Below are 25,751 nucleotides of genomic sequence, written 5' to 3' on the forward strand. Positions count from 1 at the left end.
AATGGTCACCCATCTGGTACTGGCCAGCCTCAGCTTAATAATACATTGAAATTTTCGTCACTGAAAAATAAGTTTTTTTGGCCTGTTTGGTCTTCCATAGTTTTCGTCTCATCAAAAGAAAACGTAAACAGAGTCGATCTGAACTCTACGGCGACGCGAAATATCTGGTTACCTATAAGTGGAATTATTTGAAATTCAGGTACTTATATTATAATATTTTTGCATATTCTCTTAGAAAATCATCCTAAATCTTAGTTAGACAATAAATGAATAAATAAATTATTTCAAAAACCCTTTTTTTTTAATATTTAAGTACGTTTTTTGTGCAAGACAAAAAATATCAATTGTTAACTTTTTGGGAAAATTTAACATTTAAAATTGAATTAAAAATAGTAGAAAAAGTTTTACATTATTCTGTTTTCTATATGATAAAATTCAGGGTTTTATCTTTCTGGAAAAAAAAAAGTTACTCAGAAATAATGGATTTTAATAAATGTAATTTAGTTTTAAAAAACAACAACAACTTGATTTTGCGGCCATTTTTGGCGGTGCCTAACATACACATGGCACATAAGTTAACCTAACATGGCACATAAGTTACTTTACCATTAAAATTTTTTTCTTTAATGAGTGTATTTTATTCATCCGTTTTTTATTAAGTAGCTTAAACATTGACTTTTTTTTTTTGTAAGAAAAATGTGTAAATGGCTTCTCTTTTCAGCTTTGTAAACATGAGCTCTTTGTAAAGCAAAGTGTGTGTGTGTATAATATGAGCTCGCGCGTGCGCGCACACACACACACACACACACACACACACACAACCCTGATACAGATGAGTGGTTGCTAATTAATCACCCCCTCTTTTTTTTTTATCTCATGTTAAACTTTTTGAATACTTAAAGTTAAAAATTAAATGCTGCTGCATTTTATTCAAACTCCTTGATCTTTGTTCTCAATCAACCTCCCATCCTTCACAAACGCAAATGAATCCATTTAATCATTTTCTAAAAATGTTAAAAATACCAATTGCTTCCCCACCCCCACCCCACCTTCGTTTCTGATAAAACTTTTTGTTTTGTCTACAAACTCCTGAATTCACTTATGTTGATTGATGCCTGTCTATACAAATCTTGATTTTTTTTTTTTTTTTTTTTTTTTTTTTTTTACCCTTAAGAAAATTGTTTCTAAATTTAATACTCGCCTCCATCACACCATCTCTCCCCCCCCCTCGGCCTTTTATATCTTTTTATTTTATTCTGCCTGCTTTTAATCCCTCAAGCTCTTTCATATTTTTTTTTTCATTTTGTTTTCATCATTTTCTTATATTCTTAGAACACTCACTACTTTTCTAGCATATATATATATATATATATATATATATATATATATATATATATATATATATATATAAATTGTATCTCGGTTTTATATAAGGCTTAATCACCTTGAGATACTGATCCTATCCCCCCCCCTCATCAGATCATCGAGGTTAAGCGACGTTGAGCCTGGTCAGTATTTAAATGGGTGACCATTTGAGAATTCCAGGAGCTGTATGTGCTCTCCGTTTATCTTGGCATTGTTTCCAGTCAGTCTTGGGTGTCTCCTTGGCAGTGTACCTAAGCAGTGTCGATCCAGGAGAGGTGTGGTTCGGGATTGGGCAAAACTTTTCTCACAATTACACGTGCAGTTACCCTTACAGGTTATATCCATTGTCTCTTGAGACTGAATAGAGACATCTATATCATATATGGTACAATCTCGTTGATCCACCCGTTCTCATATCACCAAAGTAGGACAACGGATGGGTGACCATTTGAGGGGTGCTAGGTGCTGTATGTGTTAAGACCCCCCCTTTCAGGAGCTACAAAAGCCTAGTGTCGTCCTCTCCCCTGACCAAGATCTACAAGCAACTGAGGACCGCATGCTTTTAATTGGGATTTATGGAACTTGCCGGAAATTGCCGAGCCGTTGATAAACAGTCAGTTAGTACCAATGTTGAAGACATTTTCATCCCCCCCCCCGAATTAAGGTTAAGATCTATTTAGTCATCTATCTGTATCTGTTAAGAAAAGGTTTAATAATTTTTGTTGAATAATTAACTGAATAAACTTTTATTTGAAAATAAAAAAATAAATAAAAATTCCCAAGGGTGCATTTTTACTAACATTTGTTGAATTTGTTTTTGCTATGAATGGGATGCATTTTTGCTCACATCTGAAATTTTGCTTTTTTGTCATGAGGCTCCCCCCCCCCCACAATATAATTAATTCTTCAGGAGATTGAACAGCTGCTGTCACTGCAGTTAATTTTATTTTGATTTTGGAGTCATTTACTTCATCACCTGCCTGTTTTAGATATTTTTTCCTTAGATATGTTTTCCTTTTTTTTAAGGACATTCTTTCGTCCCTTTTCTTTTGAAAAAGAGACTATATTCTCGAAATATTAAAACCGCCACCATCCCGGTTATATCAAACAATAAGTTCATGTTTACTGATTTGTAATGTGATTATCTTGAAAAATAAATGGGTATATGAAGATAAAAATAACAACAAATAAGACCTTTCGTTTGTCCATTTTTGTTCATGCATTACATGAATACAACAGCCAGTTCTCTGCATTGCTATAGTCTTCTTATAATTGTTATATCGCATATCCATCCATATTTACGTGAATAAACCAGAAACCAGCAGGAGCAGCGAAAGTGATAATAATGGTGACGCTAAGACAAAGCCCATACGTCGATACAATGCAAATGAATACACTAAACACATACGACAACTTCAAATCCCATTTTTTTTATGTACACACATCAATAGAATAACTCGCACTTCACTTCAACAAAGAAAACCGCCAGAGGAAGCCGCACATCAAAAGAAAAATCAAAATACAAAACACAAACATCACAGCAGACGCATCTCCGGCACCATATAAACACAAATAATTATTTCACGAAACACTGCAACAGTACAACACCTACTAGAATACATTCACAACTTTCTTAGCTTTAAATCGATATAACACATGTATACAAACATCAAACAGACGACTCCCTACAATACATTAAAACGCAAAAAACAAACACAAATAAAACGCGAAACTATGACCAGTGATAAAAGCTGCGTTTTGCCTACTACTACGTCCGCATTGGGAGTATAAAAATGTCGGCTTTTTCAACAAGCAAACAGATCGGCCCCTATGTGGCAAGCTATGAATCTCGCTCTATCAGCAGCAGTTACCCCCTTGCCAGCAACACCAGCTACTGAAATTACTGCACCACACAGCCGCCACCACCGCACCGCCGCCATCTCACTCGTGATGGTCAGCTACCTCTCTTCCGCCACCTGCACTGCCAGGTCACCACAGCTGTTAACCCCTCGCCAGCGACACCAGCTATTGAGATTACTGTGCCACTGCTGCCGCCAACCCACTCATGTTACTGGACTTGAAGTTTATCCTCTCTTCCGCCATCACCGCCGCCGCCAGATTACCACAGCTCACCAACCATCAACCCATCGCCAGCAACACCAGCTATTAAGAATCGCCGCACCCATATCCCAGACACCAGAACGCTAAGCCACGTTCTTGCCATCGTTGCCCACCTCAGCCTGACAATAACTTAGATCGTTGCCGAGTTCATATCAACATCCGACCAACATTCCTACCGATGCCGAGAATCTGCCCAGAATTTTGAATGAAACAGCCTGGGTCTTTTAAAAACTAAGGTCAAGTGTCTTTGTAATAATCAGCCTTCGTTCTTGTTAGCTTCTTACATCAAGTGGTTTCATGCCTTGTCTCATCTATTTCCATAAAAGAAATGTATCTGTAATTTGATTGGCCCTACACTTTCTTCTTCACTGCACCCTTTGCCTTGCAGACGTGATGTTGCTGGTCTCAGTCTTTTCTACAAATACTATTATGACACGTTTTCCTCAGAATTGTCTGATCTCTTCCCTGCTTCCTTTGTTCTAGCTCGTTTTAATCGTTAGTCTAGAAGCCTCCATCAATTTACTGTTTTTATACCTCGTTGTTATATAGCTTCCTATTTTAGTAGCTTTTTTTTTCCAAGGACTGCGAGGTTGTGGAACTCTCTTTCTGCTAACCGTTTTCTTTCTACCTACAGCCTTGGTCTTTATTTTGATTTGAAGTCATTTACTTTAGTATCGTCTGCCTTTTTTTTTTTTTTTATATATTTTTAATTCTATTTATTTACTTTGTTTTATTTATTTTGGATTATTTTGGTTTCTGGTCTCATCTTGAATGTTATTTTCACAACATTTCAGTGAATTTAATCTCCACCCTTCTTCTAAGGTGTATCTTATTAAACTTGAGAATCTGCACAAAATTTTGAATGAAACACTTTATTTAATTCACGGAGGTAGCATGCTCTTATTCCATCAGCCGTTGTTGCATTGTTGAATGTATATATAATTTTCTAGCTTTCACTTTTTAAATGCTTACTAAAATCATATATACACTTGACAATTCTTTTACCGTTATTCTCAAAATCAACACAGAGATGAATTTATCAACATATAAGTTTTATTTACAACTACCCTCGGGGCCCGACGTTTCCCGGGTGTTGTAGGTGTGTGTTGATCAAAAAAAAAAAAGTTGTAGGAGACAGGCAGGTTCGAACCTGTGCCGCAAAGGAGGAAAAGAAAGTGAAAAAAAAAAGTGATGTGTTAGCTGCTGTGCTCCTCGTGAAATCTGAAGCGACGTAGTTCAAATTAAGGCTAGACAATCAAAAAGAGGCAATGATTTTTGAAAATATCTGCAAAAAAGCGACCCCCTCCCTGTAGAAAAGTGTCCAGTTGAGGGTGAAGGAATTAATGTTTTTGGCCAATTTTTTGATATTTTTCGTCCGAAGGATCGAGCTTCAAAATGATACCAATCTTGTGAAAATCCGTTACTTCTGTCGAAAGTTTTTGCGAGATATACAAACATACATACATACATACATTTGAACAGACAGGTGAGATTTATATTATAGATTAAGCTTTTTGCCATTGACAAAAGAGAGAGACGTTAGTTGTAGGGGTTTGGTAGGTGTGTGGGGCATGCTGTCAGTCTGCTCTCTTCTTCCTTCTGTTATTATCTTTTATATGGACATCAATCGACATTGTTGGAAATGTAAATATTAAGATATTACATTGTTTTTTTTCTATTTTGCATTGCACAATTCATAACTCCTGACTTGGAATGTAAACCTTTCTTTGTTTTCATGATAAGTACAATTGTGGTCATTTTTTATGGGACACAAGAATGTAGAGAAAAATCCATCTGGAATGTGCATGTGTGCACACTTCTGCTTTCAAATGTGCATCGCTGTCTCCATATCCCACACCATCACTGGATACAATTCCGAGAATTTTACAAACAGTGCATTTTTGTTTACATCTGAATTTTTTGTGTTGCTATGAGTCTCTTATCAAACTCAGGGAATTTGCACATAATTTCAAACGGAACTCTTTATTTACTCCACGGCAGTAGCATGCTCTTGTTCCATTAGCTGTTTTGATTTTGCAGTAATTTGCTTTAGTATCGCCTGCTTTTTTATGTATTTTTATTTTATTCATGTGATACTGTGATCCTCTTTTATCCCCCCCCAATATATTAGGAATTGAAAAACAGGAGAAACTATATATATATATATATATATATATATATATATATATATATAAACAGGAAATAAGTTGATCAACAGAACAAATGGTATAGGAAGTGAGATTAATATAAAGACAATGAAGAGGAAGTTGTTCACCAAGGCACACAAAAGAAAGCTTAAATAGGATTGTTAATCAAGGTGTTACAATTCATCTGTTGAGGCTGCTTCTTTTTTTTTAGTGTGGCAAGATTCAGACATGCCAATACAAAAGAGATAGGTGTCTGACTGGCAGCCCTGATGAAAGTGCCGAATGAAGAATCTTTGCTACTGTATTCCTCATATAAAAGCCGCAGAGGTCAAGTACTCGCCACCAAAGCATAAGAAGACTGCCTTACAAAAGCTAAGAAACTTCTCAATAAGGTCAAATGCTCAGTCGAGCCAGGGATGCTCAGGTCTTTCTCAGGACTAGTTATACAATACAATAATTAGTAGCTAACCTATTGTCTGCAAAGTCTAGCATATGAAGACCAGATTCCCTCAAGCTAGTCTTTCGGTGTGGTTCCAGATAAAGCCATGTCATGCCGTGTCATATTGTTTAAAATGAACATGGCCTTTTGTAAATAGAATTACTATACTATTCGCCCATGTATGGAATGTTGTCACGTTTGGGCTGGTGCATCTGCTACTAGTCTTTCACTCCTGGACAAGGTTCAAAAGAGTCGCCAACCTGATAGGTTCTGAACTGTCATCTAAGCTTCAGCCTCTGTCTCATCGACAAAATGTTGCATCCTTCTGCCTATTTTACAAGTATTTTAATGATGGATGCTCCGAACTAAAGCCCTTGAACTCCCTCAACATAAATACCCCCGATAAACCCAAGAAGGAGCAAAGTCCCACCCCTACACAGTAGAGATCCCTAGAAAGTCTTCTACTCTAGTTTTTTCTCCAAAACTGCTAGACTTTGGAATTCCCTTCCGAGTTCCTGCTTCTCCAACTGTACTGACATGCAGAAGTTCAAGTGTAATGTGAACAGGCATCTTGCTGCTCAACTCCCTATATAGTATCCCTGCAACTTATGTCTCTCATAGTAGCCCCCTACATCAAAGTGTCACTGTGCCTTGTTTGGGGTGAAAATGTAATAAATAAAAAAATTTTTTTTTTTAAATCTGAAGGCTACGAGGGGCGTGCAAAAAGTAATGCCCCTGACCCACTTCCCATAGCAGTAGAGCAACGAAACTTGGCACAGTTATTAGTCTTTCTCTACATAGGAACCACCCAGAGTTATGCATTTCTCCCATCGTTTGATGCAGCTCTGGAGACCGTTTTTGTAGAACACCCCAGGTTGATCCTCCAACCACAACGTGACTTCATAAATCAAGGCTGCATCATCTGGGAAACACTTTCCTTTCAAAAACAACTTCATGGCTGGGAAGAGGTGAAAGTCAGAGAGTGCAAGGTCAGGAGAGTAGGGAGGATGGGGGAGGATTTCATAACAACGCGCCCATGCTTCTGATCTGGCGACATGTGAAATGTCGACCGGAACGTTGTTCTGCAGGAGGAGGGTACCTTTGCTGATCTTGCCCCGCCTCTTGATTTTGGTAGCTTCCCTTAATTTCCTCAAAAGTGAAGCATAATAGGCTCCTGTAATTGTGGTACCCTTTGCCAGGAAATCTGTCATCACTACTCCATCCTGGTCCCAGAAGACTGTGAGCATGACCTTGCCAGCGGAGGGCTGCACCCTTGCCGTCTTTGGTGGTGGTGAGTCCAAGTGCTTCCACTGCATTGATTGGGCTTTGGTCTCTGGATCATAGTGATGGACCCAGGTTTCATCCTGTGTAATCAGTCTTTTGAAAAACTTTGACTCATCTTCTTGGCACATCTCCAAATTCATCCTCAAGCACTCAACGCATTCTCGCTTCTGGAATGGTGTGAGCAACCTGGGAATCCATCTGGCTGGCACCTTATGCATATGCAAATGGTCATGAATGATAGTTTCCACAGATAGACCCTGTACTAATCTTGACATCTTAGGTTATTTGGCGAATAGTAATGCGCCGATCTTCCAAAATGGCAGCCTCAACTTGACGGACAGATGCCTCATCAATGGCAGAAGGGGGGCAACCAGGTCTGGGAGCTGTTTCCACAGACTTCCGGCCATGTTTGAATTCACGATGCCAGCGTTTTACAAGGTCATATGATGGGGCATTATCACCATACGTTTCTTTCATTTAATCAAAAGTCTCCTGTGGTATGCATCCTTTCAAATACAAAAAAAAAACCGGATCACTGCTCAACATTCAACAGGTTCCATTTCACACCTGACTCGACTCAAACACCTGTAAAACAAAAACCACAATTAGTTCAGAGCTGTAATTTGCCACATAACCCGTAGAGATATAAATCATTGCACATGCAAAATTTCAGCTAGATCAGACAACTGGAAGTGGGTCAGGGGCATTACTTATTGCACGCCCCTCGTACACTCTAACTTAATTCTGTTGGCTCTATTGAGTTGCTGTCCACTGTTGTCAAGCATTGGGTGTCTGTGGAAAGGCCATACGTGTCACACACTTCTATGAAAACCTAAAGTGTAAGTTTTCAGATGGCTACAACTTCACTAATCTCAATATCAGCACTCCCCCCCTTTCTAATTTGCTTAGCTACGACTTCATGAACTATTATGCAAGTGGCGCAGTTGAGAAAGATACCAACTGTATCACTTGTAACCCTTACAATGAGGTGATTGTCAGGATCAAGCTGATATTCAGACATCTCCAAAAGGATATCGTGAAGGCTGTGTTCCATTATGACTACAGTAGATTTACACGTTTTTTTTTCTTATTCTATACAATATTCTGTATTTTCTTTCCTTAGTTTGTTATGATACTCTTCGAAAATATAAATGTTTGACCCCCAATAAAGGACCTAGTAATTCACTCTCGTTCAATAACCACGCCTTGAATTTAAAAAAATTTTTGCACAAACATTAGTCATGGTGAAAATAAACTTTTGCCAGAAAGGATTTTTCGGGATGACTCTGATTGCTCACCCTAGGGGCCATTATAGGGGTAAAAATGTCCCCAAATCGTTCGTCTGTTCATTTGTTTGCACTTTTCTCTTTGACCACTACTTAAATTTTCATTAATATTTAATTTTCTACTTTATTGTTTTTTGTCATTTTTGGATATGTTCATTACTGTGACATGACAATTCAGTTTTATTTGGAATTCAATATTTCGATTTTTGCATTTCACTCTAACCATGAAGAGGTACTTTTAGGCCCAGGGAAAACAAATCAAAGTGAAATAGATTGACTTTGTGACTAAGGTTAATAAAATTTAATGTTGACTCTTTTCCATAAAAAGTATTAATCTCTCCTTGTTAGTCATAGACAGCAGAGATCATTAGTCAAGGGAGGTCCATTTGTATCAAGGATGAGTACCTCTTGAACTGCCTTCCATAAAAAGTCGATGGTTCTTTTTGATTAGCGTTTAAAGATAAAAATCAATTAGATTAATAGGAATCCTGTGACGAGAGGTCTCAATCGTTTCAAATGTGACTCGCTTGTCTATGCGTGTACGATAAGTAAGTTATTTTTATCCAGTTTCAAGAGGTAGCAATACAGACATTTTTTTTTTAAATCGCTTCAGACAAAGCATGAAGCCACTTGATGTAAGGAACTTATAAAAAAAAAAGTACCACTTCAAAGTCAAAAAGAACTTGCGCATGATGAGCGTTAGATCAAATAAATTCTAACCCAGAAAACGGCAATTCTTCCTTCATTATTACAAACATCGCTCATGGAATATGAGGACTGAAGGACAAAATAAAAAATTACAAAGCGGCTGAAAGTAAACCCAAGTTTAAGAGAGAAAAAAATATATGTATATTGCTCTCCTAAAAGTGCCAGGCACTGGTCGTATCAAAAATCACCACTGTTGAACTTCTCTTCAACATCCAGTCTGGTGCTACCAGGTCAGGCTGTCTGAAGATATTGGTTTCCTGAGATGAAATGCACCTAACATTGATGCTTTTTGTTTTTCTAATTCCTTTTGCAAAACTTTATTATGTTCTGCAAAACCAAGACAACAAACCACCTTTTCTCCCCTTCCCATTTCCCCTTTCTCTTTCTATCCCCCCCCCAAGAGCGTATTTATATATATATTTTGTGTTTACAGAAAGTTTTTAGATGAGACAAGTTATTGGTACCGTCGGTTTCAAAACCAGACATGCATATAAACATGCATATACATGCACACATAAGTCAGAAATAAAAATGCGCAATTGCATACAAACACATTATAAAACTGACACAAACATACACAAATACACACTATTGCTACCAGATCAGGCTGTCTGAACATATTGTCTTCCTGAGATGAAATGCACCTAACATTGATGTTTTTTGTTTTTCTAATTCTTTTTGCAAAACTTTATTATGTTCTGCAAAACCAAAACAACAAACCACCTTTTCTCCCCTTCCCATTTCCCCTTTCTCTTTCTATCTCCCCCCACTTCCTGACTGGTTTCTTAAATTAAATTATACCAAACATTAATACTGTAACCCTTTTCCCCCTCCCACTGCAAGATTCATTCATGTTTTGGAGGGCAGGAAACAAAAACGATAAAATCCACTATAAAACAACCAAACCAAACGCTACAAACTAGCGATTGAAGATACAAATAGTTTGAAGAATAAAAACCTTCTACAAAATAATCAGATGCAACATGTATACTATTTCCAAAATAACTGGATTCGGCATTAAATAACCCGAAAAGAGTTGATATGCCGTAAAACCAAACAACAAACTAAACCATCAGCATCCAGTAGCAAATTAACTGTCGCAGAAATGTATACCTGTTATATAAAGGTAAAAACGAACGAAAAAAAAAAAACTAAGCTTCCTATTGGAAGATAAGCATATGTTGGACAATTTTCGTAAAAATAGAATGTTATTTTACAAAACGAACATCTTTCGAATGTTTTCAATCTGTTGCATATTAAATGGAACTTGTAGAAGTAGGGACGTTTAAATGGACTGTTAACACCATGGTTCATGCATTGTTATTTCTGATTTTAACAACACAATAAAAAAAAAACGTAAAAAAAAAAACAGGATTCTGAACCATGTAACATGTGTGGTGTTTACAATCGATCCGCATGTGACCCAAAAGAAAAATGACTGATGTTGAAGTGACTGCAAAGAAAATTAGAGAACGATACATTTTTTATCTTTCAGAATTTTGGAGATGAGAATTCATAATTCCTATTTGGATTATTCAGACTACTGTTCTCATCTGAAGTGATGTTCGCACAACATTTTCGTTGATGTAACTTCCAACTTTCTTTACGTGTATCTTGTCGAACTCTGAAATCTGCACGAAATTGCAGTTTTAATCCTTTATCTAATCCATGGGGATAGCATGCTCTTGTTCTGTCAGCCATGACTGGGTAGAAGTTCTAAGTAATTTGCAATTATATCTTTGAGTGTCGCCTGCATTGATCGCAAGGACCCACGGCATAGTGGGTAAAGTACTTGGTAAAATTCAGTTATAAATTACACTCTCCTGGAGGTTGAAGGCTCAATCCCTAAGTGTATGCGACATTTAAAAATACAGTTGCAAATTACTTAGGACTTCTACTCCGTCATGGCTGACGGTACGAGAACATGTTATCCCTATAGATAAAATCAAGGGCTCCGTTCAAAATTCCGTGCAGATTTTCAAGTTCAACAGAAAATTCCTAAATTCAACAATAAACACCTGAAGAAGGTTGGAGGTTCTATCAACCTAAATATTGCGAAAAATAACTTTATTTTGCTAGGAACAAAGTGTCGTATCTGTTCTGGTATGACACTTCACCTTTTCTGTCCTCGATAAGTGAAGGAGAAATCCTAGACTGAGTCGATTTTAATTTTTCTTTCTATCCAGAGTGCCCCTTTTTGAGAGCTGGATTTTTTTCTAGATTAAAAAAAACAGCCTTGTGTCTAACTCTGCCCTTGTGGGAAGGCACGTAAATAGGAACAATCAAGACGAAAAATAGTCCAAATAATACATTTTTCAGCCACTCATCAATATCTCCTCACATATTTCGCATTGATTTTCACTGCAACTCGTCGATTTTTGTTAAGTGTTTTTACTGAATACATTTTTTTACTCTTTAATTTATAACTGACGAGAATCTAAGGACGAGAGGTGTCATCAGCAAGCTGGTTGATAGTTAATGCTGATTATATGGCTAATACAAGGAAGGGGCAAGCTGGCTTTAATGTCAGCCCTACATGTACAAGGTGAAACGATAGAATTGTCTCCCCCCCCTCCTAAAGAAAACAGCATTACAACTTTATTTTAAAACTTTTATTGAAAAAATCCATTCAGGTAACTTGATTATGTAGTTGAGCTGACATCTATTCAATGTAGCCACCTTCAGCCTCATTCATCACGTTGATATGGGTCTGGAACTGGGAACATGCCTTTTCTACAAGCACTAATGGGAGCTTGGCTAATACTTGGCAGATAGCGGTTATCAGGCTGGCTTTGGTGTTGTAATAGGTCATGTTGGTGATGTTCTTGATGTATGACCAAACTAAGTAGTCCAGCAGGTTCAGATCGGGAAGGAAAGGGCCAGTGAGAGAAGAGTACAAAGCCGTATCACTCCTTCTGAAACCAAGTCTGAGTCTCTTTGGACTTGTAGGTCAGCGTCGAGTCTTGCTGCCATAGCCAGGGTCTGCCAGCGGCCACCTGATTGCACCAGGGGATCACCACACTCTTCAGCACATCCAGGTACACTTTGGTGTTATCTTTCAAGCCAACTTTGGAAATCTGAGGTAGAATGGTGTGGCCCTCACTTGAAACCACACCAAAGGCCATAATCATGGCCGGAAACTAGGCACATCCCTGTTATCCGGATTTTTCATTTTTAAGGTGCTGGCAATGGTCCTGTTGTCATAACTTGGATCAGTGGAGAGCATGAGTTGTACAGCGGCGCATCTCCAATCTCTCTCATTGAACATTGCGTTACTTTCAGACACGATAGAAGGCTCCTATCGCTCTTGGGATGTAGCCAACTAGTAGATGGTCTGCAACAAGAAAAGAAAACTGTTTTTTATCAAACGGAAATAGAATCGTGTCGTCTTTTCTAGGGTAACAATTTTATCGTTCCACCCTGTAATCAAAGGGGAAATCGGTGATTATCAATGGAACTCAAAATAGGATTATTTTTTTTTTTCTATAATTCAATGTGTAATTATCAATTCTGCAAAAATATATTTCATAATCCTTATGTAACAGAGCTGCTGGTGCTTATTTAGCAGCAGCAGCTGTATTACATGTATGCAAATGACCTTTGCCAGTGTGCGAGCTGATGTTACAGCGGAGGAAGAGAAGAAAAAGGAAAGTGGAGAGAAAAAAAAGGTAATGTGAACGGCAAGTAACAGAAAAGCACATGTGCAGCGATAGGTAGGAACTACGTGGTGACCAGAGGATTTGGAAGCACGCATCCGTGCAAGAGAAATTTTTAAAACCAGATGCAATTCAAACTTTGAACAATAAAAAATGGTTAGACGACCATGTGCCGTTGTGCAAACTGCAGGCATAGGAGCAGCAGGAAAAAAAAGAAAGATTAAAACAATATGGTGAGGCAATGAGGCGAAGATGAGCCGGTATGAGAGATTTGAAACCTGCGTGGTGAGGGAACAGACATGTTGACGTATGAGAAGGAAAAGCATATGTATGACATTGCCGAGTTTTGTCAACTACATGGTGAACTAAGATTTTTTAAACAAGATGTAATGCGTTATTTTGGAAAGTACCATGAATAAATGCCTTTTCTTTCAACGGAAAATGCTTAGTCGAAAATTTTTATTTATTTATTTTTTTTATTCCTTTGCAACTGTCTCGGACAACGTGTTGGGTCCGAGAGTTAAAATGTAGCATCACTGTTGGAGAAGATTAACGACAACGATACACCTTAATTTTTATTTATTGCGGACTATTATCCTCATCTTTTCTTAGTTGTTTTCACAACGTTTAGGCCAATTATTCCTCTGGTCTTCGTCAGATGGTAACCGCGACGGATAGGAACTCTGAATCTCCTGACTGTAATTACTGCCTTCCGTAGTTGTTGTCGTCTCACCACGTTTTGGCCAAGTAGGCCTCTGGCTGGCTTTTGGGTAGGATTGAAACCGTTATCTTCAGACAATTCTCACCTAAAACCGTAGAGAATCAACGTCTCTCTATCAACTGCGAGATGTTGAATCTCTACGAAGGCCAGAGGAATAGTTGGCCGAAACGTCGTGAAAACAACTAATAAAAGATGAGGATAATAGTCCACAATAAATAAAAAATTAATAAATAAAAATTAATAAATAAAAATTAATAAATAATACTCATCTCAATGAATTCCAATTAAATAATATATAACGATACACCTATAAATTATCGTAAAATTTCAGCTTCAGTTATTTTCCTTTATTTAATCTAGTATAATTACTAACAGTACATAGCTTGTGTTGTTCGTTAATGTATTTATTGATTTTTTTTTTTTTTTTTTTTTTAACAATGCCACCTTATTTTTTTCCCCAATCAAAGGGTTTGGTTGTTTTTTGGGGTTTTTTTTATGGCATATCACTTTAACGAAGCGGTGCACTCTCTTGGTAACATAACATGTTTGGGCATGTGAGGAAATCAGCAGCAGCCCAAGAATAGCTGACCAACAAAAATATTAGCAGAAGCAGCCGTTAAGGTTTATATGCAAATTGGCAAGTGTGCATGTGCTTACATCACAGGAAGGAGAAAAAAAAGGTAGCACATGGCCGAGTAGAAGAAAGGTGTGTGCTGGAGAAGATGGACATGTGAAGTCCAGGGCGAGAAAGCAGTGGCTATGGCTAGCGGCAGGGAAAGACTTTTAAAAAGCACATGTTATATGGCAGAGCATTGTAAAACGTGTGTGTGTGTGTGTGTAAAGACTTTTGAAAGATAATGAAATATGTTGTTGCTGGAAGAGCCACAAATAAATGCATTTTGTTTGCATTTTAAAAGAAATTTGCGTTGGATTTTTTATTTCTTTTCATTTTTTTGTTATTTTGCAACAAAGTACCAGACAAAACGGTCCTCTCGTGACGATGACCGATTCTACGCATGCATCAGATGACGTCGTGACCTGATTTACTTTAAATAGTTGAAAAACCGAACAAACTTAATGTACGTCGCTTTAGCTCAGTTGGTTAATGCGTTGGTTCATTATCTAAACGTTTTGGGTTTGAATCGTGGTGTGAGATGTTTTTTTTATTGTTTGTTTTCGATTTTTTAAAATTTAAATATTGAATCAGTGTTATTTAAGCTATTTTACACGTAACGTTCGTTTTTCTGTTTTTTTTTATACTTCGCTTATTCTTAGTGACACCCAAAAACACCCAGGTACCCACCGATTTTAAAAATTTTAATATCGAAACAGGCTTATTTAAGCCATTTTTCACGTGTTCGTTTTTTGTTTTCATCATTCGTTTGCCTTACGTTAGTTTTTTTGTGTTTTTTTTCCCGCTTAAGTGTTAACGTTGTTTTCTTTTTTTACTTCGCTTATAACAAACAAACCTACGTCGTCGTCGTAACGCTCGACAATTTCCGGTCACGCACCTGTCAATTTGATTCTTACTTAAATAAATTCAAACATCTTTCACTAACTCATCCTGGCTGGCCGATTTTATTTTCAAACTTCGCCTCAGGGCTTCGGGTTCGATCCTAACCGAGTTCATTTTTATTTAACACCACACACACCTAAAAACACCCGGGCAACGCCGGGTACCCCCGCTAGTCTATTATAGAAATCTTACCTGTCTGTTTAAATATATGTATGTTTGTATGTCTGCCTAAAAATTTCTACAGAGGCGACGGATTTTCACAAGATCAGTATCATTTTGAAGCTCAACCTTTCGGACAACAAATATCAAAAATTGCCTAAAAACATTAATTCCTTCACTTTCAATTTGGCACTTTTCTACAAGGAGGAGTCGCTTTTTTTGCCGATATATTCAGAAGTCATCCCCCTCTTTTTGATTGACTAGCCTTAATTTAAACCTTCGCCACTTCCGGTTTGATGATGGACGCAACGGCAAAGACCTCATGTTTTTTTTTTTTTTTTCACTTTCTTTTCCTTCTTCACGGTACGGGGTTTGAGTCTGCCTACCTACTAACAGTTTTTTTTTTTTTTTTTTTTTGCTCAACACACACCTCCAAACACCCAGGCAATGCCGAGCACCCAGACTAGTCTAATCTAAAGAATAGTTTTCGGTGGGCAGCTAATCTAAGTCCTGAGACTAAGAATAGAGTTCCTTCTTGTGTGAAGATGAAAAATTATGTGCAGGAATTCAAAGATCCAGTATTTTTATGGAGTGATTCCAGTTTCTAATTGGTTGCTAGCAGAATGTGGCTCCATTTGATTGGTCAATTCTTATCACCAGTGTCTAAATATAGAACCTTCCAATTTTCTTTAATCTTACCCTCACATTATTTTTAATGTTGGAGGATGAGTCTTCTTGCTACTTCGGTTTCTTGGAGACTTTTGTAGAAAATACCTGTCAATAATCCATTCTTGGCAATCACCTCGACAGGTGCAGGACTAGGAACTGGCCTAGTACCTGTTGGATGAGGTACACTGCCTGGGTATTACCTAGGAGGTTCACCCTTCCAGGCCTTACCATCTGGCTTTCAGGTGGGTTAAGTTTATTGCTTGTTGTCTGAGGCACCCGGGAAATGCTGATGGCAATTTTGCTAGGCTGGAATGCTTCTCCTTTAGGGAGCTAGTTGGACATCCCCACTTTCTGACCTTGTGTCACATGATGCTGAGGTGGGCAGCATGTAAATATCCTCACATTCTATCAAAAATATTGTAACAAAATGTTTGTATTTTCATCATAATTTTGAAATCATCAAAACAATCATAGTCATATTCTAAAGACTACTACCAACACCCCTGATCTAAATCGCATGATTCTTATTTATTAACCTGATTTTTCAATCGCCACAAGATATAATCTTTTTCTATTTTTTATTTTTTACTTTTTCTTTTCCTATTTTGGTTTCCTTTCTTCTTTCCTTTTTTGGTTTCCTTTCCTTTCTTTCTTTTCTTTCTATAGTCTTTGTAATATGACTTGGCTGAGGATTGGACCTCTGATACCGGTCTATTAGCAAACATTAACCATAATACCATATGTGTCCAATAACATTAAAGTGAATTTGATTTTTAATTAAAATTATTTATTTTTCAGACTTGCTGTTAAGAGCCTGATTGATATGGCATCTTTAGACATTATTGATGATGATTGCGAGGAGCTTATTAACCTCTTGGCCATCCTGGAACAAATATTAATGCACAGACTAAGACGTAAGTTCCTTCCACCTCCTTGTTTTCTTTTTCTTTTTTTTTTTTTTTTTTCATTTGCAGTACAGTAGCATTAAAATTGAAGAAGCAGACATGGTTCCGATTGCAACCGAGTCAAAACCAGAGTCTGTATACACACATACTGCATCGATAAATAAATTCAGGTGATTAGACAAACCCACACACACAGAATGAAATCTGTAAAGAGTCGACTTGCTTAAGCACAAGAGTAATATCAGAAAGCACCTAACCCTAACCTTTGAAGAATCTATGGTCCTCTCACCTTGCCAAACTTTCACAAAAAACATTCAAATAGCTACAACCACTATATATGATCTTCCTCATTCTCTATCTGTGCCTAAATCTAAACACAGATTCCATAAATATAGCTTCTTTCCCAGAACTGAACGCCTTTGGAACACTGTTTCACTGGTCTGCTTCTCGGTTGAATACAACATGGTAGCCTTCAAATCCAATATAACAAATTCTTGTTGAGCCGTCCCCATAACTAATAAAATTTTACCTGATTTACACCATTAGTCATTACTACACTACAACTTTACATTCATTAACCCTTATCCTCGAGTGGCCTTCGGGCTTTGGTAAGTGGTAGCTACCAAGTAAAAAAAAACGGCTAAAAGTGGTGCTAAATTAATAGAAGAAGCAACTCTTCATGTGGGCAGATGGAGTCTAATTATGTAGGTGACGTGTAATTTTTTTTTTTTTTTTTTGTGATGGGAGGTCAAACCATAGCTTAAAAAAATTGACTGAATACAATCAGCAGTGCCTGTTCAGAATTATAACAAAAATCAAAAAATTGAATTTCAACTAAAAGCAATGTTATCGACTTAAATGTCATGTTGAAATTAGTAGCATGTTACTACATTATTACATAAAACGTTTGCTTTCACGATCCATTACTGCAGTTCCCTCCCCTGACTTCATGCAGTTATCTCCCCTGCTGAAGAAACAGACATAGTTACAATCATAGTAGAATGCAATCTAATTGCAAATGAGTCAAAGCCAGAGTAAATTTGTACACACAAAGTATTGTTTCTGTTACTGCATGGATAAATAAATTCAACTAAGTATTAGGTTGACAAGAAAGTTCTTACGGAATTTTTTTATTTTGATTTCAAATGATGTATTTGCAAATAAGTTTTTGTTATAATACCATTACTTTATATCATTTATATTACCATTACTTTATATCATTTTAAAGAGTGTTTTTCGCTCTATCTAATTGTTTAAACTACAATCGGTTTAAAACAATTTTCTTTTCAGAATGTTGAATACAAGATGGAAAAAAAAAAAAAAAAAGCAAATTCGCACAATTTTCTTATTTCAATTCAAGCTAGGCTGAAAAGCTGCTGAAACAGCTTGTGAGATCAACAAAGTGTTCGGCCCAGGAACCACTACTGAACATACATCATAATGGTAGTTTAAGAAATTTAGTGGCGGCGACGAGAGTCTTAAAAATGATGCGTGTAATAGTCAGCCATGGGATGGTGACAATGATCAATTAAAAGCTTTAGTCAAAGCCAATCCGCACACAACTGTTCGAGAACTTGCTTCTGGATTCGACAAAACATATACAATGATTTCCAACCACTCGAGAGAGATCGGAAAGACAAAAAAATTATAAGTGGGTGCCTCACGGATTGAACAACAACCAAAAGAAACGCCGTTATGAAGCGTCATCTTTCCTTCTTTTATACAACAAGAACAACCCGTTTCTCGACCGGGTTGTGACTTACGATGAAAAGTGGGTTTGTTATGACAACTGGCGATGCTCAGCTCAGTGGTGAGATGCCGATGAAGCTCCACGACACTTCCCAAAACCAGAAACGGTCTAATTCTCCTCTATGAAAATGCTCGACCGCATGTTTCTAAACTGACTCAGCAGAATTTGAACAAATTTGGCTACGAAACTCTGACTCATCTGCCATGCATTCCAGACCTCTCACCTACCGACTACCACTTTTTCAAGCATCTAGACAACTTTCTGCATGTGAAATGCTTTAAAAACCTAAACTATATCAAGAACGCCTTCATATTTTTATGTTACTGGCATAAATACACTTGTTTTGTGTTGGCAAAAGTGCATTGATCCTGATTGTGCTTATTTCGATTAATAAATTTTTGTTTGAGCTGAGATATGTTCATCTGAATTTAGAAGTTAAAAAAACGTAAGAACCTTCTTGTCAACCTAATATTTTATTTTTATATTTTAAGCAGTCCTCTGATCTTGATCATAAAATGTAGCCAAATAAAAATTTTGATTTTTTTTTTTTTTTTTTTTTTTTTTTTTTTTTTTTTTTCCCCCTCTCCACTAATTTTTGAAATCGAGAACAAAGGACTATTGAAATATAAAAATAAAATATTAATTATAAAAAGCAAGTTTTCATGTTTAAAAAACCTTGAAATTTCTATTCTAGAAGCATACATCGTGGACATCTTAACATTATGAATACCATCTTGTTGTTTTCCATTAGCACTGTTGAAGACTACCAGTTTTATTTGGAAAAGCAACCCACCTGTACTCATATTGTAAAAAAACTTTTCGTCTGGCGACAGGTTTAACTTTTCAATGAATGATCTGAGATTTACTGCAGTAAAAAACATGAGTGATCAAAGGCAAATGATATTGATTTTTTTTTTTTTTTTTTTTTCCCCACTTGACCTAAATCCTAGAGGAAATCTATAGAAGCAATTTAAACTTTAAACTTCATCAGGGGAGTTTTCTTTTATTAATTAAGAGTTGTACTTACCCTGTGTTGCTCAGAATTCGTTGGTTGCACTTTTTTTTTTAACTTTTACTTAAAACTAAAAAAAAAAAAAAATTTTAATTGGTAAAAAAATTTGTGTATTTATTTTCTTAACATTTGACTATCCTATGCATAAAAGTATATTTCTAGGCAGGGTATCCAGGCACTTCTACAGAATTGGGACGAGATTTTGCAGTCGATAAATGAAGTTTTCAGATAAAAAACAATGGTTTCAACTGATTTTTTATGTTAATTTTAATAAGTTACAATGGTAGCTTCCAAATTATGCAGTCAAAATTACCCGAATATTACTGAATTATTAAAAAAAAAACAACTTTAATCGTGTTAGCAGGTGAAAAATTTCCGCCATCTTGTTTAAAATCAAAACGGAAAATTACCTTCCTTTTGAATTCTCCCGTGTTTTACGATCGTTTTCGTCAAATTCTCTTTTTCATTTTCTTTAATAGATAATTTTCTACCTTATCGATTTTCATAATTTTTGGATATAATCATCTTAAAAATATGAGGAATGCGTAGATACAATTGTGTTCATGTGAAATGCAGTTTTACGATTTCCGAAATTTTGTCCCAAGAGTGTAGAAGCGCCAGGGATCCATGTTGGCTTGAATGTTTCTGATTGCGATTTATAGAACAGACCAGAAATGACTGATCTGTCAGCAATCAATTACACTGTCACCTTACATTCATTAACCCTTATCCTCTAGTTGCCTTCAGGCCTTGATAAGTGGTGGCTAAGGTAGAAAAAAAAATTTAGTAACAACGTTCAATAAATTTTCGTTTTTCCTCTGACTTAAGGTTAGGATCAATTACCCACCCATCTTTATGTTAAGAATGGTTTTAATAATTTTCATCACATCATTAAATGAGCAAACATTAAAAAAAAAAACTGTTTTTGCTTTCTAGGCAAATAATTAATTTAACGAAAACTCATTTTACTTTGATTACCCATAAAAGCGCTTTTAAGTATGCATTAGAAGTCAAGGTCAGTTGATTAATTAAAACTTTTTGATATAATTAAAAAGATCGACATGCAGGTGGAGCTTAGATAAGAGGAAAATATATTGATAATAGAAAAATCTATATACTGGTGTATATAGATTTATTGATCGATTTGAAACAAGGAAATACAATACAGTGTAGGGGGGGGATATGAAAACTTTATACCAGGCATTTCGAAGCCTAATGCTTCTCATCAGGTTAATTCATTACCTGCATAGCAGCAGCCGAATAACGTAATAGTGAGAGGCGTTGACTGTTGTTCAGGCGGTCGAGTTTCGATCCTGGCTTGAAATAGTTGCTTGTCTATCCGCACTGATGAGCTGTGAAACAGTACTGTATGTGGATGACTATGCTCCCTATGTTCGGTTGAGCATATTGGGAAATGATATACATACTGCCATTAGTGTATTAAGCGATGCTCTTTGTGTAAACAAATTGAGCTTAGGCATTTGGACAATATCAAAACATTGTTACTTCACTACCCGGTATAGCAGCAGCCAAATTGTGTAATGGTGAGAAGCCTTGACTGTCGGTCTAGCTACACTGATGAATTGTAGAAATGACAAAACGCTTGTTTGTGGATATATATTGGAGAGGACCCTGCAACCTCTCTCCCACAGAAGAGACGTTGCGAGCCTATCCTTGTTTTATCGTTATTTCCATGGCAGGTGCTCGTCTGAATTCTAATCTCTGGTCACCCCTCGCCAATCTTTCACGAAAAACACCCGTCTAGCTGAATCCACTGTGAAAAATTTCCCCCACTCTTTATCTGTGCCTAAATGAAAACGTGGATTCCATGAACAAAGCTTCTTTCTTAGAACTGCACGCCTGTGGAACTCTGTTCCGTCTGCCTGCTTCCCACCGGACTACAACTTGGATGTCTTCAAGTCCAACGTTAACAAATTCCTAATGAACCGCCCCCTTAAGTAAACACTTCATCAAATCTCCACACTAACGTAATGTACTTACAATAACCCTTATCCCTGAGTGGCTTCCGGGCCTTGATAAGTGGTGATCACTGTGTAAAAAAAAAAAAAAAAAAAAAAAAAAAAGTATATAAGGATACTTTAAATGGAGATTTGTCGATTTGATAAAAAGCTCGACATGTAGGTATAGATTTATTGACCGATTTGAAACAAGGGAATCAATACAGTGTGTATCGGCTATAAAAACTCTTTACACTAGGCATTTCAAAGCTTAATGCTTCTCATCAAGAGGCACGGCTGTGCTAGGTAACAAGATAAGGATGTAACATATAACAATAGACCTATCAGGGATTATATTAGAAGGGGGGGGGGTTGTCTAGGGCAATGGTTCCCAACCTTTTTTATATGGTGGCACACTATTAACTTTTTTTAATTATCATGGTACACTAATCACAAAAGATAAATATTTTCTATTCATAAAGCCTTTTTGCAATAAACTGTTAACAATATGCTAGGTAACAATGTATTAGAAAGGTTTTATATGATCCAGCAATCAGTTTAATTTTTAATTTTAAAACTACAAATGATCATTCTTTTAAAGGTTTTTTTTTTTATAGTTCAGACGACTAATAAGAGTTAGAAAACATTCACTTGGAAGATAATCTATTCTGCTACTGCATAAAGTTAGCTTGAAATGGACTTTTTTGTCTTACAGCCTGTATATTTAGGAATCGTATTGGTGTCAGAATCTGGTTTTTTTTTTTATATTTTTTTTTTTTATCTACTTTGGTTTGTATTACTTGGATTTTTCGGATTCCTGTTCTCATCTTGAGTGTTATTTTCACATTTTAGTCAATTTAATTTCTGACCTTCTTCAGGTGTATCTTATTAAACTTGGAAATCTGCACAAAATTTTGAATGGAACCCTTTATTTAATTCATGGCAGTAGCATACGCTCATTTCGTCAACCATGACTGGATAGAATTCTTAAATAATTCGCAATTATATTCTGAGTATAGCTTGCACCAAGGATTGAACCATCAATCTCCAGCAGAGCATTTTTTATTTATTTATTTTTTTATTTGTTACTTGAGGATTACCACTTACCAAGGTCAGGAGGTCACTCTAGGATAAGGATTAAGAAGTGTGAGACATGATCAGTAATGGTGGAACTTGGATAGGGCTTAATTATTTAGGAGGATGGCTCAAATTTTTTTTTTTTTTTTTTCGAGCAATGCATTTTTGCTCACATCTTAAATTTTGCTTTTTTGTCATGAGGCTTTTTTTTGTTTTTGTTTTTTCTTTTTTTTCTTTTTTTTTCACAATACAATTAATTCTTTGGGAGATTGAACAGCTGCTGTTACTGCAGTTAATTTTATTTTGAGTTTGGGGTCATTTGCTTTAGTATTTTCTGCCTTATATGTATATATACATATATATATAATTTTTTTTTTTTTTTTTTAACTTTATTTACTTTTTTAGAGTATAGCCTACACTGAGGATTGGAATTTTAACCTCCAGTAGAGCATTACTTTTTTTTATTTATTTTTTAAAAATTTCTTTTACTTGAGGGTCAGTACTTATCACGGCCAGGAGGTCACTCTAGGATGAAGGTTAATAAGTGTTAGGTAGATGATGAGACAACATGGTCAGTGAAGGTAGGGCTTGATTATTTAAGAGGATGGCTATTTACATTGGACTTGAAAATGTTATAGTCAACCGGGAAGCAGCTCTACAGTATTTTGTTCCAAAAAAAAGGAAAGAGGTCTGCAAGGTTGTGGAACTCTCTTTCTGCTCACTGTTTTCCTTTTACCTATAGCCTTGGTTTTGTCAAGACTAAAGTTCAATAGTACCATGGGATGATACATTTTCCTTTTAGGATATGAAGAAATTATGATTTATTACACAAAAGATAATATTAATTATCCAAATAATTACATATAATAAAAATATTTATTAATATTATTATTTAATTATAACAAAATAAAAATACTTAACATATGGTATAATAAAAATAATAAATTACTTAATTAAAAGGAAATAACAATAAAAGATTATATAAAATAATATAAAAAGTATTACTTCAAAATTTGAATGTAAAACGTTTTTTTTAGCGTCTCTGGAGACTTTCAAAAGATGGAACAAAAAAATATTCGTTTTTGTTCTTTCTAGAACCTTCTCTAGCGATAACTATAACTAGCGAATGATTATTATTTTTAACTCCTGTGTAACGCAGAGTTTGGGACGCAATGAGAGGCGACCAACTATTATAACTCCAACCAAAGGAAAACACAAGAAAACTTGAGTCGTTAAAATAACAGATGAACTAAACAACATCTCTTTCATCAATAAACTGGTAAACTATAGATTTTTATCAATTATATTTGACCAAAAAGCATTTATGTCTAAAGATAAAAACAAACATTAGTATAAAAACATTGACTTCTATTAAAAGGGAAATAACTAGAAAAACGGTTATCTTCCTTACACTATTGAGTATAAACAGATTATTAGACATTCGTTTTCTTTACTATTTTTGATTTTGTTTCTTTCTTTGTTAATAAAAATTTGCTTTTCTTTTCAAATTATCTTTTTTTTACTCTTTTATTTTTCATTGATATGTTTACGACGTTCCTATATGCCTAGACTAGGAACAAATCCATAACAATAGTCATCTCCTGTTTTTGCAATAATCCTCTTTTATTCGTGTTGAGTATTTACATCAAGTGGCTTCATGCCTTGTCTCTAGCAATTTCCATAAAAAAATCTGTTTGATATTTGCAAGTGACCCTCGGGAAGAGAAGCATCCAGTGAGTTGCACACACGTAGATAGATTCCATATGAGGAATGCGGGATTTTCCACCATTGTCTATTGGAATGCATAATTTGACTCTGAAGTATCTGAGAGGATATCTGTCAAAGAGAAATATTAAATAATAGAAAATGGAGAAATATTAAACATTCCAAAGTAAAAGAATGTTTATATAAATTGTCACAAAGAGAAAGTGAGGCGTTCAGTTAGAGATAGAGAGAGAGCAAGCTTGACATTTCTTTACTGCCAGCATCCACACCCACATGTGCCTTCAGAGATGTCAAAACACCAGTAATAAATTTAAATCTAAAGCTGATTGTCAGTGTGAAATAAAAACAAAATATTTTTTAGATCAGCTGTGTTGTGTTTAACTCGCTGTCTGTGTGTATATATCTTGGATCAATGACAAAAGTAGATTTAACAATTCTATAGACTGGAAAACTCATTTTAGAACAACCTGCCGCAGTGAATACATAACAGAGCTCTGCTTATAGATTTTTTTTTTTTTAGTTTTAAGAACAGATCGAGAGAGGGGAAGTTGTTGTTGTTAGGCGAGTGACTTTTTTTTTTTTTTTACATAGGCATCACCACTTATCAAGGCCAAGAGGCCACTTGAGGATAAGGGTTAAAGAGTGTACAGTAGAAATTGGACAATATAGTAACCGTTAGTAAATTTGTTAACTTATATGGAACGGCTCATCAAAAACGTGTTTACGTTAGACTTGAAGACAACCATATTATAGTCAGGTGGAAAGCAGAAAAACGGAAGACGATTCCATAGGTGTGCAGTTCTAAGAAAGCTTTGCTCATGGAATCTACGCTTAGGTTTAGGCACAGATAAAGAGTGGGGGGAAACTAGTGATAGTGTTTTCTGCTAGACGGATGTTTCTTTTGAAAGTTTGGTGAAGGGGGACCTTAGAATGGAGCTCAGCTGAGCACCTGCCATGAAAATAACGATAAAGTAAACTCGCAACATCTTTTCTGTGAGAAAGAGGTTGCAGGGAAGAAAAAAGGACACCCCCCACAAGGCTACAAAGTCTATTTTGAACTCTATCAAGGCAGGAAAAGTCCTTTCTAGCAGCTCCTGCCCAGATGTGGCAACAGTACTCCATCCTTGGATGTACCTGGCTCTTATATAGATAGAGAATTGCATCAGCAGTGCGATATCTACTGGATCAATAGAAGGATCCCACCATTTTTCCAGCGGCCTCAGCAACGGATTTAATATGTTCCATTTAAGATC

General features: G+C 36.1%; 1 protein-coding gene across 1 annotated transcript in view; it reads left to right on the forward strand.

Annotated features, from left to right (window-relative positions):
- LOC145258151 (RUN domain-containing protein 3B-like) overlaps nt 1-25,751 on the forward strand; it is a 70,679-nt gene that overhangs the window by 18,789 nt on the left and 26,139 nt on the right. The window contains exon 2 of the mRNA XM_080115939.1: nt 16,870-16,985. Within this exon, the coding sequence (XP_079972065.1) occupies nt 16,870-16,985 (116 nt within the window). The remainder of the gene's footprint in view (nt 1-16,869; nt 16,986-25,751) is intronic.

Source organism: Euprymna scolopes, chromosome 33 (assembly GCF_053919585.1).
Source record: "Euprymna scolopes isolate OS-2025 chromosome 33, ASM5391958v1, whole genome shotgun sequence".
NCBI lineage: Eukaryota > Metazoa > Mollusca > Cephalopoda > Sepiida > Sepiolidae > Euprymna > Euprymna scolopes.